This window comes from Prenolepis imparis, unplaced genomic scaffold (assembly GCF_030444845.1).
Source record: "Prenolepis imparis isolate NDT839.2.m4 unplaced genomic scaffold, iyPreImpa1.0 SCAF_10, whole genome shotgun sequence".
NCBI lineage: Eukaryota > Metazoa > Arthropoda > Insecta > Hymenoptera > Formicidae > Prenolepis > Prenolepis imparis.
In genome coordinates this window covers 7,470,907-7,487,854 of record NW_028141168.1, presented here as the reverse complement: position 1 = coordinate 7,487,854, position 16,948 = coordinate 7,470,907, and the positions used below count along the sequence as shown (strand labels likewise).

General features: G+C 30.0%; 2 protein-coding genes across 2 annotated transcripts; one reads left to right on the top strand and one right to left on the bottom strand.

Moving 5' to 3' along the window:
* The first annotated feature begins 55 nt into the window (after nucleotides 1-55).
* On the top strand, nucleotides 56-13,315 carry LOC145941482 (uncharacterized). The gene is given in 9 exon segments (XM_083047594.1): nucleotides 56-154; nucleotides 157-190; nucleotides 193-281; nucleotides 1,035-1,245; nucleotides 2,862-3,062; nucleotides 10,007-10,173; nucleotides 10,862-10,957; nucleotides 11,379-11,557; nucleotides 11,995-13,315. Coding segments are annotated over 9 exon segments (1,305 nt in total). The 3' UTR covers nucleotides 12,224-13,315.
* A 788-nt stretch (nucleotides 13,316-14,103) lies between these two features.
* LOC145941929 (4-vinylanisole receptor-like) lies at nucleotides 14,104-16,855 on the bottom strand. Its single transcript, XM_083048358.1, has 6 exons — nucleotides 16,689-16,855; nucleotides 15,889-16,260; nucleotides 15,072-15,407; nucleotides 14,559-14,760; nucleotides 14,261-14,422; nucleotides 14,104-14,184 (listed from the first exon to the last, which is right to left on the bottom strand). Exons 1-6 carry the CDS (start codon nucleotides 16,811-16,813, stop codon nucleotides 14,131-14,133), a joined length of 1,251 nt encoding a protein of 416 aa, XP_082904484.1. The 5' UTR covers nucleotides 16,814-16,855; the 3' UTR covers nucleotides 14,104-14,130.
* Nucleotides 16,856-16,948: the final 93 nt, after the last annotated feature.

The window sequence follows — 16,948 nt, the reverse complement described above, 5'->3', positions numbered from 1 at the left end:
AGGCTTGATTACCAGTTGCAATTCAATTACCGCGTAATTACGGCGCTAATTTGCGATGCTTAGTTATGGTCTCGTTACATGTGGTCATGCCATTTGTGTTCACCTCAGCAGATCCGCCGGAAGTGAAGGAAGACAGGAGGGTGACATACGAAGTGGACATCCTATGAGCTGCGCGCGCATCCCTTAGGGATAAGTCGCGCGGCGCGAACGCGATGCAACCCGACGAGGAGATTCAGTACGCGCCGAGAAGCCGGCCGGTGAGCTTTTATGACAACTATAAGGTACGGTTTCATCCACGTGGTTCTGTTTATGTCTTGTTTTGTTACATTGCATTACTATGAAGTTTCGCGCGACGATGCGACGTGACTGGCATTAGTCATCGATTCAATGATATTTTCGTGTGTTCAATGATATTTTCAAAGAATTCTGTATAAATATTATTCTGTAAAATACAAAATACCTTTGCTATCTTATTCTCATTAGAAAAAAAATACATTAAAGTTTATAGTCTACGAAATTAATTGCTGAAGTATTTAATTAATAAATTTAATTAAGAGTGAAAAGATTAACGTATATAAATAAGATGAAATAGTTCATTTCGTTATAAATACTTTGCATTGCTGGAAATAATAATCGAAATGTCGCTAAAAGAATAACGTTTCACATCAGCATAATTAAACACTTGATTGTATTGATATTAATTTCTCCACATGCATTATATACGTTAAATTATCATAAATTTGCATTCTCATATTGGCGTTTATATTAAATTTCTATTTTTTAAATACAGTATATTCCATGTTTCACAAATATAAAAATGATTTCTAGAGAAAACAATAATATTTTATTCATGCAAATTTAAAAATCACACAAAATTATAATCATTTTTTATTCAAAGAATCACTTATTAACATTAAAAATTGCAGTTTTTATATACCGTATTTTTCGAATACCTAAATCTAATTATGTCTTTCTTTAAAATGGCCAGAGACATTTGACAAAATTAACCCGACCCTTTTTTTTCGATGCCGCAGGTCGTGCCGGTGATGCCGCCTTACGTCACTTCCGCCATGAGCGTGGGCAATCTGAATCAGGTCCGAGACGGAAATGGCACGTCCGCCGTGTCTCAGAGCAACAACAACGACAGCATTAACAGCAATATTAACAACAATAATAACAACAACAGGGTCAGTAGTGCCGTCAGCGCGGGCAACGTATCGAAGATTAACACTGCCAAGGTCACCGGTGAGTTGAATGCACTTTCCGCGATATGCTTTCTATGCTTTATGTGCACGATTGTCTACTTTTTAATTACGCGAGATTCAACGCGCGACAAAAATGAAATAAGATAGTTCTTGCGCTCGTAAATAACTTGCTTTCGGCTCTTTTTTCACTTACATTTTAAACAGAAGCAATTAATTAAAAAATTTTAAACATGATTATACATATTTAATTTATATAATAATTATTTATATAATAATCATTATCAAACTCTAATAATTTTGTTCCTGAATGATTGTCGAGATGTATTTGTCTTTTAAATCTAAAAAATTAAATATAATTACAAGGAAAAATGTAAGTGATTTTGAATAATTCGAGTTAAATTATCCGCACTATATTTGCCTATCTACACCGTACATTCGTGTCAGGTTGACCTGTTTGTTCTACCTCAGGTATTTTGAGCACCACGAAACCTTATCGGCCTGAATTCAATATGCCGCGGTGACTGCTTTTCATAGAATTAATGTTCACGTGTGCCAAAATCGCGTGTGCAATTAAGAAAATTGCATATTTCGAAACAAACAACAGATGTGCAACAGTTGCAGTAGCGCGCTTTGAAAGTTTTCTTTAATAACAATATTTTAATAAAAAAATTTTTTCTAAAGAAAATTCTTCTTTTATATAATATACATATATAAAATATCTCATAATTATTTTTAAAAGTAGAAAAAATATGTATATACGCATAAATATTGAGATTTAAAAATTGCACATATTATGCTCGACTATATCTTAAACTTCCTGCCATAGCTATATCTTAAAAGGAAAAATAAAAGAAACATAAATAATAAGATACGAGAGTAGTATATATTACATTATCATGTGTGATCAAGCCGAACGTTGTTTCGATGACTTGAAGTATTCAAACAATATTACATAATAAAGTAAATTATGTTTAATATCAAATCACTTGCATAGTAAAGAAAGATAAATGAAAAATATCGTGATGCATGCTAGAACTATGACTAAACGGTCATAAATGTATTATCTTTATACTTCTACGAAAACGAACTTTCTTATCGAAAATGAGGTATTTCGGGTATTCCTAAAAGATTTGATAAAGTTATATATCAAATAAACAGAACAAATAAAATACACATAAAAAATACAATAGGCCAATCTTTTTTTAATAGAATTTGTGACACGTAATTAGATAATAATTGTGATAACTTTAAATATCCCAGCTTTGCATTAAAATTTTGTAAAAGTTTTATGACTATATATATATATATATATATATATATATGTATATACATATATTTATGTAGAATTTGTATCTTATGACTGTATATATTATTTGTAAAAACAGATTTATCTACTCTTGCAAAATATTATTTTTCTTATAGTCAGATGTGATTCCAAAATTTTTAATTTTGATAAAAAAATAAGATGCAGGATACACTAGGATCCATATATTCTCGATCTTTTTTTATCGATAAAAGAAGATCGAGAATATGGGCCCTAGTGTTTTTATCCTGCATCTTATTTTTGTAACAGAAACTATATGCTTAAAACCGCTTTTATCGATAAAAGAAGATCGAGAATGGGCCAAGATATTTTACTGATGGGTATTTTTATAGGTGCAGTGTCCACCGGAAATATCGGACGAATCTCCCGCGGCGATAAAGAGAAAGAGCTTGGTCGAGCACCATCGATGGCCAACTGCTTGTCAACGACGGTTCCTGTCAACCTGGCAGCTTCTCAAATAGCCGGTCGACACACACCTACAAGAAATTCTCTAAGGCACAGCAGGATGATCGTGATGCATCGGACCGGTCATCGTGAGTAGATTTGATCTTTCTGTATTTTTTCTTTTTATATACCTTTCGAATAGTTTTCGAAGAGAACTCTGCTCAACTCTATTCCAAGTAATTTACATATACTTTACATATACTTTTGACGAACGGATGCATCTAATCGATCGATTTTACGATTTTCAATTAGCAGAAAACGATAATTTCTGATATTATTGCGAGAAGGTAATGAATACTCTAAGCAAGTTTCGAGATATGATATGTTCAAGAACACAGGCACTTGGCGAAGTATCATATAGTGAGCAATGGTAATGGCATTTCCTCCGTTCCACTCGGTCGATGAAATCTTGCGTACGTGTTTATTCGTTTTTTGCAATCGATTCAATCGATTTCTCTCGAGAGCGAGATTGCGCGCTCTCTTGGGAATCTTATTTCTCGGCCGCGGAATGCGACCCATCAGGTATCTCGATTTTCTCGATTTTCTTTGACGATCCCGTCGTTTCGCGCGACACATTATTATTCCGTCCTTACGCTAATGAGTGTCGCTCTTAGTGCACCGTGCCGGTCTACAGGATCGAGGTTGCTTTGCCAAGGTAGACAGGAAGATTATAATTAGCGCTACATTGTAGACGCAGGAAAGCGCGGTGGTTCTTTATCACCGCGGTAATTAGATAGCGTGAAATGAAATACTCGGCAAATGGCAGCTAATGAAAGACGTCGGAGGTGACGAAAGTGCGACGTGTATAATGATGGAAGCTTTTAAAGAGAAAGAACGTGAAAATTAAAATAACACGTTTATGTCACAATATATATGAAAAAGGCGTCTAAAGAATATTAAAATTTTGATAGTATGTGTGATTTTTTCATATTAAAATATGTATTATCAAATAGATTTTAATGACGGTTCATTTCTGTCAGTCGATAGACGACAGAGATAAATTATCGTATTAATTAGATATTAGATATTTGTTTTTACTTAAGATGTATTTAAAATAATTATGATTTTATATTTAAAATCAGAAAAAAACTATACAAGACTATGAAGTTATTACATTAAAATAAAAAATAGATATATATTTAAAAAAACACACACAAACACGCAACATAAATTTTATAGGACACATTAGATTGTATTCTAATAGTACGTTAATTTGTCTATACCTAGGAAAGAAATTCTTCATTTTTTTTCTTCTTAAGAGAATCATTCTCGTGTAAATATTTCACTAAGTTTTAAACGTTTTTTGCTTCGCTGGTCATCATACGTACTTCAAAGTGGATGCACATGGCTCTCCGCAGGTAGCGGAAGTACCGGGCCGGAAATACATTGTGATTTTTTTTGGCATGTGTTCGAAATACACAGTCTCAGCTTGGCGCACAAATGGCAAGAAAATTTATCATATTTTCTTAATTGCCTCGTATTTCACCGCAATTAACTCCGTTCGCCATTGTAATTATATCATAATACTTGTAAAATTGTCACACTGCTTGATTTTAGTGGCTTTTAAAAGTATTTTCTATTTACTCATCACATATATATACATATGATTTTAACAAGCAAAATTTTCTTGTCGAAAGAAAGTATACTGAGCGGAATTATATAAATTCCGTTATTTAAGAAATCTGAAAGAGATATAAACTACATTAATATTCAAATGATAATAATTTAAATACTAATTAAGAAAAAACAATGACGTATTAAGTTAACAAAATGAGCATCGTTTTATCCGTGCCTTTGCGAGGAAACACAAACGACACGTGTGAGCGGCGAAGGGTCGAAATTGATGAAACGTACACGTACCGTAATTCCGTTCTGCTTTGTACAAGGGCCGGGCACGCATTTACCATTTAGCCCTAACTCTATTTCGAGACTGACGGAACAGACTTACTAAATGGGACTGCTATTCTTACGCCCAATTTTCAGCACCCTTACACACGGTTAATCTGCGTTTGGCTTTCATCTAAGAACGTCGGACGGTCAAACGATCACGCTACTCTTTTCGTCTTTGCACCGAAAACAGTTAAAAATTTTAATCGATCCCTCTCTATCCTTTTCCTTACACTGAAAAAAAATTTATTAACTTGACTAAACCTTTCAACTAAATATTATTTTGTTAATTGAACATATAGAAATATTTAAATTAAATATAACATATTAAATCTAACAAAACGTATATTTGACTTAAATACTAATATATGTTCAATTAACAAAATAATAATTATTAGTTGAAAGGTCAAGTTAACAATCTTTTTTTGTGTAGATTCATAAAAATTATTTTTGATAATTTTGTGTAGATTCATAAAAATTATTTATGATAATTTAGACTTATAATTATTTATATATATGTATATAGGCTAATACTTTATATAATACTTTATATAAATCAATTTTTTATCGATAAAGTGTCAAAAACGAAAAATAACTACTAAGTATCACTGATTGTTACTAATTAATGAGAGGCAAATCGGAGGCGCAAATCCAATTGATTGTCGGCGCAATGCAAAATTATCCAATTATCCCGTACCGTAGTTTCTTCTTACGCAAGCCACGTAATTGGCATTATCTATGCAACAGAGCCAGCGGATAATGAAAACGTACCATCCAAGTATATGTTTCCATGTATGCGTGTACGTGGGCCGTAATATTTTGCGGCGAATTTGCCGGCTGTAACGACGGACTACGTTGCTCATTGTTATCTTCTATAATGTATGCATTTACGTTCGCATCCATACATAAACGAGGTCATTCACGTCTATGTGCGCAACGTATCTGATGCAAATGAAGAAAAATTACGGATAATTTCGTCAAATTCGCACGACGAATGCATGCATTATGCGTTAAATATATCACAAATAATTATATCTTTAAATCTACAAGTTTAACTGTGACTCAGATGATTCTAATCTTTGGCTTTTTATAATGAACAACTTTCATAATGAGTGATACATCATTTTGACGATTAAATTCATAATTTTTATTTATTGTTACTACACAGAGAGAATTTTCTCTTAGAACTTATCCTGAAAATCTTGGCAATCGTGGGACAATATGGTATGGAAAAAATTTTATGAGAATTTCTCTGATTAATATTTATCGCAATAAAAAATAATAAAATATAAAATATGTTTAATTAATTTTACTCTATTACGCAGTTTAATAAAATTAAACATGTTTTATATTTTATTGTAATAGATTTATTATTTTTATTGTGATAAATATTAATCAGAGAAATTCTCATAAAATTCTTTCCATACCATATTGTCCATCGATTACCATAATTTTCAGGGTAATTTCTAAGAGAAAATTCTCTCAGTGTATATATCAGATGTCGTCTGATCGTTGAGCATTTTTATAACGACATTGTATTATATTTGATTAAAGGTAATAATAAATTAAAGGTAATAGATGCATAGCTTGTTTCGTCGGCTATTTTATCGCTATTTAACCTCTCAATACGGCCTTTCTCCTCTTATATTCGCACCGGTATATTCTTGCATTGTGCAATATAAATACGACATACATATGGCGAGGCAGTACACAATGCGAACGATGCGTATATTCATGTTCTGTATTCTTGCATCGTGCGAACCACTCCTCAAAAGAGCAGCAATATCTGTCACTTAACTGTAGTGTCCATTTTATCCGTTATGAAAGCGATACGAGAAAAAATCATGAGAAAATCCTTTCTTGGGTGTAACATAGTAGAAATTTATTTCTTCTTATTTTTGTGAAAATGTTGGGTATTTATAATAATATCATAATAATGGGTTTCTACACATTTCGGATATTTAAAAGGCATCTAAATGACGTTCTATTTTTTTCAAACATTATTTATATGTCTTACATTTACGTTTATATATATGAATCGCCCGAAGAAATCAATCGTACACTCGTAATATATCTTTTAACTGCTCTAAATAAAAAAATTATTTGCATAATTCTCTCTGTCATGTTATGAATGTATGATATTACTGACCCTTGTTGAATGGAATGTGTAATGGTGTATATAATTAATTAAAGATACCTATAATTATATGTGATTTATCAATAGTGAATGGTTTATTGCTATTACAACAAATGGCTATTAATGTCAATATGATTGATAAATGATAATTATAGATAATCACACTGTGAAAAAAAATTATTTGTTTTTTCGAAAGCATTAACATTTTTATTATTAAAAAATTTTTTTAGTCATAGTTCACATTTTGAGGGTTAATGTTTAGTTAAGTTCATGTAGCATGTTTAAAGTTCAAAAGAATGTGTGGTTTCTTTTTATAAAAAGAAGAGAGTAAAAATTTATTATTGTACGTTACCTCAAAGTATAATTATGCATGGGAACTGTTTATGTCCAACTCTTATTCTCGTTGACTTACGGCCCATCTATCTACAAACCATTTATGTTCCGCGTTGTGCACCTTGCCTTCTATTCGCTAGCTAGAGTTATAGCATGTATATCTGCGGTACAGTTAGAACTCCTGAGAGATGCAATTCCCTCATGCGGCAAGTATGTGCATTGCATTTGCGCAAGTGAAAATAGTTTTTTCACCTCCAATTGAGAAAGTATCGCACCTTTCACGGTTTGACGTTTGATGATAATCGAGATATTGAAATTCCATACGGGTATCGCTTGAAGAATTTCTTTTCTACAAGCACATAACGTAAGATGCATCCACAATCAGTTCCTGAAGAGTTAATCGTATAAGAGCGAGAGTATGACGAACTTTGAGTTACATTAATGTGGTATTGTTTACTTTGATTTGACAGTCCTTGATTTAATATTGATAAGCATTAGTGTGTGTAATCTTTATAAAACTTTGTAGAATCTAGATTTCTCGCATATTCTTTTATATATATTGAAAAAACCTGGAAAGATTGTCTACGCAACAATACCTTTTTTCTCAATGGCGAATATACATCACACAATATATATCTCGCAACAAAAGAGACCACAGAGTTCCGTCTGTAGTCGATTCTGAATCGCTCTGTCTGATCCTATTTTGTTCCATTTTCCCGGAAATGTTTAACTTTCAATGGAAATTTAAATAAGGTAACAAAATGTAGGTTAAAGAATCGTTGACCAAGGACTGACAAGAACGGCACAGTTAATATATTGGCAACCTTTTGTCAGAAAAAATTCAGATAGAAAATGGACTAATAAGAGCCAGATGCAGAATTAGGTGCAACGAATTTATTTTAACGTTTTCTTTATTTGATTTTAACGTTTTGGTCCTTTTCCTTTGGACCACCTTCAGCAGATCAACTGACAAACAAAAGAATTCAGGTGTCTTGATCCTTATTCTCGCCTCACGTCTTCGATAAGTTCTTAAAGTGATCGAAGACGAAATAAAGAAGAAAAGAGCGAAAAATGCGTATCATGATTTTACTTTTAAAGCAGCATATTTTTTTATCAATTGATCTGTTGAAGATGGTCCAAAGAGAAAGGACTGACATATTTAAATCAAATAAAGAAGATTTTAAAACAGTTTGTTGCGCCTAATTTCTACGTCTGGCTCTTATTATCCTATTTCCTATTTGAATTTTTGTATTTATATATCAAAGCCTTTTCGTTCTATTATATAAAATAATTCTATTGTGCAATATACAGAATAGATTTTCTTAAAATCAATGTATGCCTAAAAAATGCAGATATATATAAAGAAATAAATAAAAAAAAATATATACATATATAACAACACAATTTGTTTTAAGGATATAATTTTAAAATTCAGAAAATTTGAATTAATGCGACAGAAAGAAGAAAGAAAAAAATTAATATATGATACATTTACATTGAATTTTTAATCGCGCATATTTTAACTACCAACTAATTTCGGATATTCTTTATTCCAACGAAATGCAATGATATGCATATGTATATGTCGTTGCAAAATATTGTGGTGTAGTCGATTACTTGCATTTCTATTTAATGGGAAATAGTTGTCACGAATCTCGTGTAGATAAGTTTCCTAGCGGTTCGATATGGCAAGGACGATACGTTCAATCATCCAGTTAGATTACCTTATATGGAGGGACGGTGACGAGGCCGTCTTGTATTGCAGGAAACTCTCCTTTCTATCAGACCTACACAGGTTTCTCGATACAGCAGGTTATCGACCGTTTACGCCACAGAGGAAATGTGTGTCACGACGAAGGATGAATATAGTTCATGTCTGCTTTGCAATGTCGAATTATCTAATAGATGACCGATCGCCTCGGGACTTGACTTACTTTGAAATCTAGGAGATCTGTGAGATCGAATCGTTCACAGCGGATGTAACGAGTGCATTACGAAAACATCGATTTTTCCCCTCCTCGTGAAATAATCCCACGATGACTAAGACAGAATGTTAATTGCGATGGAAAATAAAGACGGCGATATGTTCTTTGTATTCCAATTGTGTTCGAATTTATATATTACATTTATTTGCAAAGTGCAGGTAGTAGCTTAGCTCTTTTGTTTTGCCGGAAAGATATATTTTCGAAATAAACTTCTAATTTGTATACAATACGTAAGCTGATTGTTTTATAAATATTATTTGAGATATAATTATTTTCATAAACACATATACACATACAAGTGCAAATTCTGCGTAAATTGGTATCGCATTATTAACTGCAGTTGTAAAACACGATCTTGTATAATCTCTCTAATCTTCTACACTGAGAGAATTTTCTCTTAGAATTTACCCTGAAAATCATGGTAATCGTAGGACAAATTTATTAATTTTACTAAACTGCATAGTGAAATTAATCAAACATATTTTATATTTTATTGAAATAGATATTATTATTTTTATTGTGATAAATATTAATCAAAAAAATTCTCATAAAATTCTTTCCTTACCATATTATCTCACGATTACCATGATTTTCAGGGTAAATTCTAAGAGAAAATTCTCTCTGTGTGTATAATCACTATAAAAATAATATGTAGTCATACACAAGAGTTAAAAAGCAGGTTTACTTTTAGATCGAGAGAAGTTTTTGCCTCCTTTGATCTATCATCGACAATTAGCCCGATGTCTGGCGGCTCTGCTGACTCTCCTCGGCATCGTGGTGACTTCCCTGTCGTTATGGTTCCTGCTTTGGGCACCGCATCTTCCCATCGTGGACAATCCCTACTGGAGCGGCATGCCTGTAAGTAATCACAATTTTACACGATGATTAGACATGCATTTTTCATGACGAAAGAACGATATAGAATAGCAATTCTCTTTACTTCTCTCTAACAAGCTAACTATTTGTTAGAAGAAATACATTAACGCGCGATCACACAACTATACTTATACGTATATGACAAAGTGAAATAATTATATATTTTAAACAAAATTGCCATTTTTGAACTGATATATAATTTTATATATTAGAACGATTATTTTTATTGAAATGAATAATCATTTACTGGCGATTCCATCAATTTTGATAGTTTTTGATACATTTTTTACATTTTGCTTCCTCATAGAGGAAGCTTTGTTTTACATAATGTTAACAATATTTGAAAATTTTTAATCTTTAACTTTTAACTTAATTAAAGGTAAGTATGCAATAAAAATCTGTTCTGTGTGTAACAAAAATTTTACTAACAATATTTCTCAATTTTATGTGATAATATATAATCTTTTATATATTATTTATTTATATGTGCATATTATATACATATATACATATGTAGAAGAGAATATATATTTATTACTAACATGTAAGTATATATATAACACTTTATAAATAGTCATATTTTTTTCGCAGTACTTTCTTCGTACTTGCGTTTTATATATACATATATATGTATTGCAATTTAATATTTATAATTTCGGAATATCTTCAGCTTGTGATGTCTGGCAGTTTCGGAATCTGTCTCCTATGTTGTTTCAAGAAGGAATATCCGGAGATGACTCCCGGATTTTGTCTTTCTGTCATAAAGGTATGTAAGAATTCTCTATGATTCACTGTAGATTTCTGTAAAAAACACCAAACGTCTTATTGCATTTTTAATGATAATTTTTACTTAATATAGTTTAAAATACAATATACTTTATTAAAATATATAATATAATTATTATATTATTTTTATAATATTATATTGTGTATTAAAAATATATAATCTTGTATTAGTTACAAGAATCTTAATTTTGAAAAGAATAACAATTTAATTTAAATTTTAACACTTTAAATTTTATTTTGATTTATTAGTAACTTATCATTTTTTTACCACTATTTATGTATAATTAAACTGTTATATAATTATCGAATATGTAATATAAAATCTCGCTCGCATACACACACACTCTCTCTTTTTACGTTTTATCGTACCTATGTACGTCCTGTTTTGATACGTCGAACAGGTTGTTAGCGTGTTTTTGGCGATTCTGGCGACTGTTGCGTGCGTGAGCGCATGCATATTCTCCGCGATGCACTTGTCGCGTCTCATGAGACTGGAATGCACTCCGGCACGAGTACTAAACGCCACGTGTGTATGCAGGCCACGCGGCGAGCCGCCTGATTCACTCGAAGGTGCAGTCAGGTATGTCATGTAAAATTGGGGAAAATTTTCAGATATTGATGAATTAACATTTTTTAAAGCATCCAAAAATTTATGTAAAGTTATAATACGTATGTGATAAATTCGCGAGTTGTTTTTGGAGACAATACTGTCTCTCTCTCTCTCTCTCGCAGAACCTCTTTAACCTTCTCTTTAATCTTTAAAGAGATTTTTATTTATTTCAACATCAGAAATCTGAATAATTAAATTTCAAATTTAATTTTTGAAATACAAAACATTTTTAAAAACACTAAGTTAAGTCTTTCCGTTTGAAGTTAACTCTGAAGAGCGAGAAGAGCTTCATATTCAAACATGCTTTCTTGAAAAACGATATAACAGCCAAATCGCGTCGTGTATTAACGCAACAAGTTTAGTATTGCGATGACATGTATGCGATATTTTTTTTTATATCTCACCAGATATATGGACCTTAATTGTCCCGAGGTAGAAGGTATCCTGCCGATTCTCCTTATCTTCTCGTGTACTTGCAACGGATTAGGCGTCTTAGTAGCAGGATGTTATAGTTATCTCCATTGGAGCACGCGATACAAGAGGCCAAAGTATATACAGGTCAGGACCAACAACATTTCCATGAACAATACGCTCAGCAATAGACCGATCTACAAACCAAAGCTGGAAGAGCGATGACGCTTACAGATGTTATAATGACCGAAATTCTTCCATTTTGTTGTGATCCGTCAACATCTTCCTTATAATCATGAGATTAATCGACAACGTTATATATATTATGAACGATTATAAATAAATTCTGTTTAATTCGTTAACGAAACCATCTCGATAAATAAAACGACAGAAACAATTGTTCTGATGCACAAACGAGAAGTAGGAACATATTTTCTACAAAGATATGAATAGAGAAATTTCAATCGACGAACTAGAATTTTTTTCGTTACTTTACACTGGCTAACAAGCTGGTAATTTTACAGAAAGTGACATAATAAATATACAAAAATGATTTTTATAATTGAGAATTTAAGATTTAAAAAAGTGTAAGTGCATATAGGTATATACATTATTAATTATTAATGACATAATAATGATAATTATAATGATATTATTGAAATACGATATAATAATGGATCACTATACGATGACCCGGAAAAACAATTTCGGACTCATTAATTAGCGCTTGTTTTTTATTACGTGGAGGCTCAGTATTTCTTTAAACTTTATGTGAGTATTTATGTGTGCGTGCATCTGATAGTGCGTTTGTCTTCCAATGTGAAAGAAATTTGAAGGAAGACTACATACTGACTTTTATCTATTATATTAAGACTAAGGCTTATAAATAAAACAAGTACCTCAAACTTTGAAATAATATAATATCACGATATTTATACGGTTATCTTTTACACTTTACATATATTAGATGTATTTAGTAAAATAATATGAAATTAAAAACTATATGTATTTATGCAAAATAAATCTGTGGCGAGTAATATTGATGCAAAATTATATACACAATGTGTGTTAGTCTTACTACAAGATCTAATTCTAGAATTGCTCAAAATATTGAAATAAAAAATCGATGACATTTAAAAATTTGTTGCTTGTCAAAAATACAATGTGGAAGAAAAAAAATGAAAAATGTATGCAACAAGTTATATTTGTTTTTAATATAAATCTTTTTGTACTACGTATAAATATAATGTGTTCCAATTTCTAATTTGCAACTCCGCTTTCCTTTATAAAAGTATTACTGGATTCTTATGCACGCTGCAATTTTTAAATAAATAGTTTCACTGAAAACAACCTTTTTTAGAAACTTATTAATATCAGTTATACATTAATAATCTATTTCTGTGTTTCGATATATGCGATTTTGAAATCAAGTATAATATGACAATAATAATAATTTTTTATAGATTAATCATTATTATATAATATTATATACTTATCTCTTTTCTTATATTATTATTATATTTATATTGTTATTAAACATATAAACCTCTATTCTTGTGTGTGGTTAATGAAATATTAACTGTATTTTATCTCTATGAAATATTAATATTAACCGTATATTCATTTACAGTGATAGTACGTTTTTTATTATCGTATTGGGATTCGAGGCAAATGAAACTATATGAAAAATATATAAACAGCATAAAAAAAGAATTTTAATTTTGAAATACACACGTTTACGGATAAATAGTAAACTAAATTTTTAAATATTTTGTTTAGATATATCTTTTAGTACTATTGTAATATATAATTTGATCGTAATCCAGAATATTCAAATAAAAAATTCATAGTTTTAATGCAAAATCTGTTTGTAACATAATGGAAAAATATTAGAGAAAGGAAGGAAATATAAATGCTTTTAATAATTTTTTTATTTACATTTTCATCACTAAAATTTGAGTACTAATACAATATTATTTGTACTAATATAATGTTTTAACTAATATCTCTCTACAACTTGCAATTATAATACTTTTTACATGTCAAAACTTTTTGAAATTAAAATACGTATGAAAACAAATTTCTAGTAAAAATGTTATAGATATATTAAAAAGTATTTCTAATTAATTAAACTAATCTTGAGCTTGATGCAGGAAGTTGAAAACCGAGTATGACATCTTAAGCAACTGTAAATAATTATTTAACATTATTTACAATGTCTGTGATATGTAGTTTTCTATTGTATTAATTAATGATACTAACAGCCACAAACGATTCAAGATTTAATGTCATTATGTACATGCTAGTAAATTCGATGGGGACTGTTGAGCGTCTCATAATGAGTATAAGATCTTTCTTGCAGCTATTGCTAATAAGTGTCGGCCATTCCACTTTGTTATAAATGTTATTCGCCAATTGAAGACTCTATAAATAAAGATGTTTTGTAGCAATAAGATATTTTGTATATTATAAAAATGAAATATCAATATTTATCTTAGTTTTTAAAATTATCTATATCTTTTTTGTTATATCTCAAATTTATTTTAGATGAATTATATACTTTTATCTTGACTTCGTTCCCGAACCAACAATAGATGAAAATTTGCGACAATATAGCACCCGTGTAAACCATCAATGAAATAATGATTACAAAGTTCGATGTCGTTGCTAGTCGGAATAAATTCGAGCACATCACCAACATGCTCACGCCGAACTGTAGAGCAATTATTTTCGAAAACATTTTATTCACCGTGGTCGCGTATCTATGATTGAGTAAAGAATTCTTAATCCATTTCTCTGGAAATATTCTCAAACATTATTAACAAATTAATAAATTCGCGTTATTTAAGACAGATGTAAAATATATCACTTTTTTGTGTTCTTTCTTGTTATTTCATTAAAAAAAATTACTTCAAATTTGTGTCAAGAATCCAAAGATGAAAACAATAATCGTTCTTATTATTTTTTTATATTTGCTTAGCGAACGTGATTAGCGATTATTATAAAGACGCAACTTTATTTTGTATGTAGTTCAAATTTTTTAGAGTATAATAAAATTACTTAAAAAACTAACTTAAAAATTTGATTATGATGACGAACACAGTCACGCAAAATGCGTTGACTGTGTGTGAGTTTTGTTAATCGATATTCCAAAATTTCAAGCTGGCAGCAGATATATAATAAGAGTCCGCAAAATACACTCTCGCAAGCGACGTTTACTATACCCGAGGTTGCCATGCCTATCAATTGGTGAACATACACAAGAAAGTATATAACAGGGTATGAATAATCAAATGGAACCCATGCTTTGTAGGTCAAATTTCTTTTCTTGAAAACTGTCAATAAAGACGACGACACTACCGATATAATCGCCATCAGGACGATAATTAAATATCGCAATGTACTGTTTCTATAAAATAATAATAAAGATTATTTTAATTCATTTTTTATAAGATTTAATCATAGTATTTTTTTCTGTCTCTCTTCTCTCTCTTTTGATATTTATTATATTATTTATATTTAGAGAATACTGTTCATTATTATTTATAATATATTATTATACTTTAAAAATAATTTATGTTTTTTTTTTCATGAATATAAAAAAGAGTTTTTGTCATAGAAAATGATATAATTATGTTTGGAGAAATTAAATTGTATACATGTGAGACTATTGTATAAATATAATGTGTGTATTATTTGTATAAAATTATTATATGAAAGTACATATAAGCATATAAATGTAAATATATATTCTAAAATATTGTTCTATAATATTTAAGAATTAAGAGCATTCTATTGTGCTACTTAGAAAATTAATTACTATAAAAATGATTAATGCATATTTATTTAATATCACATAATTTAACGCAACTTGATATAATGATACTTACTCTACCATTTTCTCAAATTTTTGTTGAATTACAGCTTCGCGTGTTTCACATATTGCAAAAGGTTTCTCGGTAAGAACGTTGATCATAACCATAACTTTTTTTCGATCTACCCATATATAAACTTGTTTATAGGCTGCGACGAGTACGGTCAACATCATGTATAAAGAATCGGTAAATTCGTCGGAATTTTCAACATTGAATACGATGTTCATAAATTGCGATATCGAAAATATACATAATGCAGTGAAGAGAAACATGGCGTAAGTTTTATATATTATATGTTTAAATAATGATGTCCATGAAGAAGGTTGCCAGCACCCAGCAAACGCACAGATTAGCAATGTAAATTTCAGCACGCGCATTTGAGCCTTTCTAATGTGCAATTTTGTCTATCAATAGCTATTAATATTTATTAATTACATTAATTTTTATTTTACGATTAAAAAATAACTTTTAAAAAATTAAGATTTATATGTTGAATATAAAATTAATTTAGTGAAAAAAATTTTTATTAAGAAAATATTATTTTTGAATATATTATATTATCTTTTATTTATTCATGCATTCCATATAATAAATAATTATATAAAACACATATCCATCTAAAAATTAGTTGTGTTTAATTTGTGTTTATTTTCTTAATATCAAACTTTTCAGTGTATATATAATATACATTGCGCTTACAAAACTTCTAACCCACTTACACCATAAATTATACATGTTTGTATTTAGTTTTTTGTTAAGAAACTAATTTAATTTAATAATTTTTATAAAACATTTGTTTAAACCCTTTGCCATACCTTAAACAACGATGGATATAGATAACAGATGATGGATAAGTTAATATTGGAGAAGAAAAGAACACTGAAAATATGTCTATAGCCTCGAAATATAACTTTCTGCGATAATAACACTGCTCGTGCATCTTATTATCTAGTCTATCTCTATTTTATCTATCTTATTGTAATATGTGATATATCTGTAAAAATGTCTCTTTGTGTGTAATAATATTTTCATGAACCGCGAAGCGAAATTGTTTCGAGATGTCTTATTAGAAAAA

What these genes read in the sequence shown, in the direction of transcription:
- LOC145941929 (XM_083048358.1), bottom strand. Translation starts at nt 16,813, where the DNA reads ATGCACGAGCAGTGTTATTATCGCAGAAAGTTATATTTCGAGGCTATA. An exon ending in CATCATAATCAAATTTTTAA is followed by an intron (nt 14,761 to 15,071) that starts GTTAGTTTTTTA and finishes ACTCAATCATAG; the next exon opens with ATACGCGACCACGGTGAATA. An exon ending in ATCTTGAATCGTTTGTGGCT is followed by an intron (nt 14,185 to 14,260) that starts GTTAGTATCATT and finishes AATTATTTACAG; the next exon opens with TTGCTTAAGATGTCATACTC.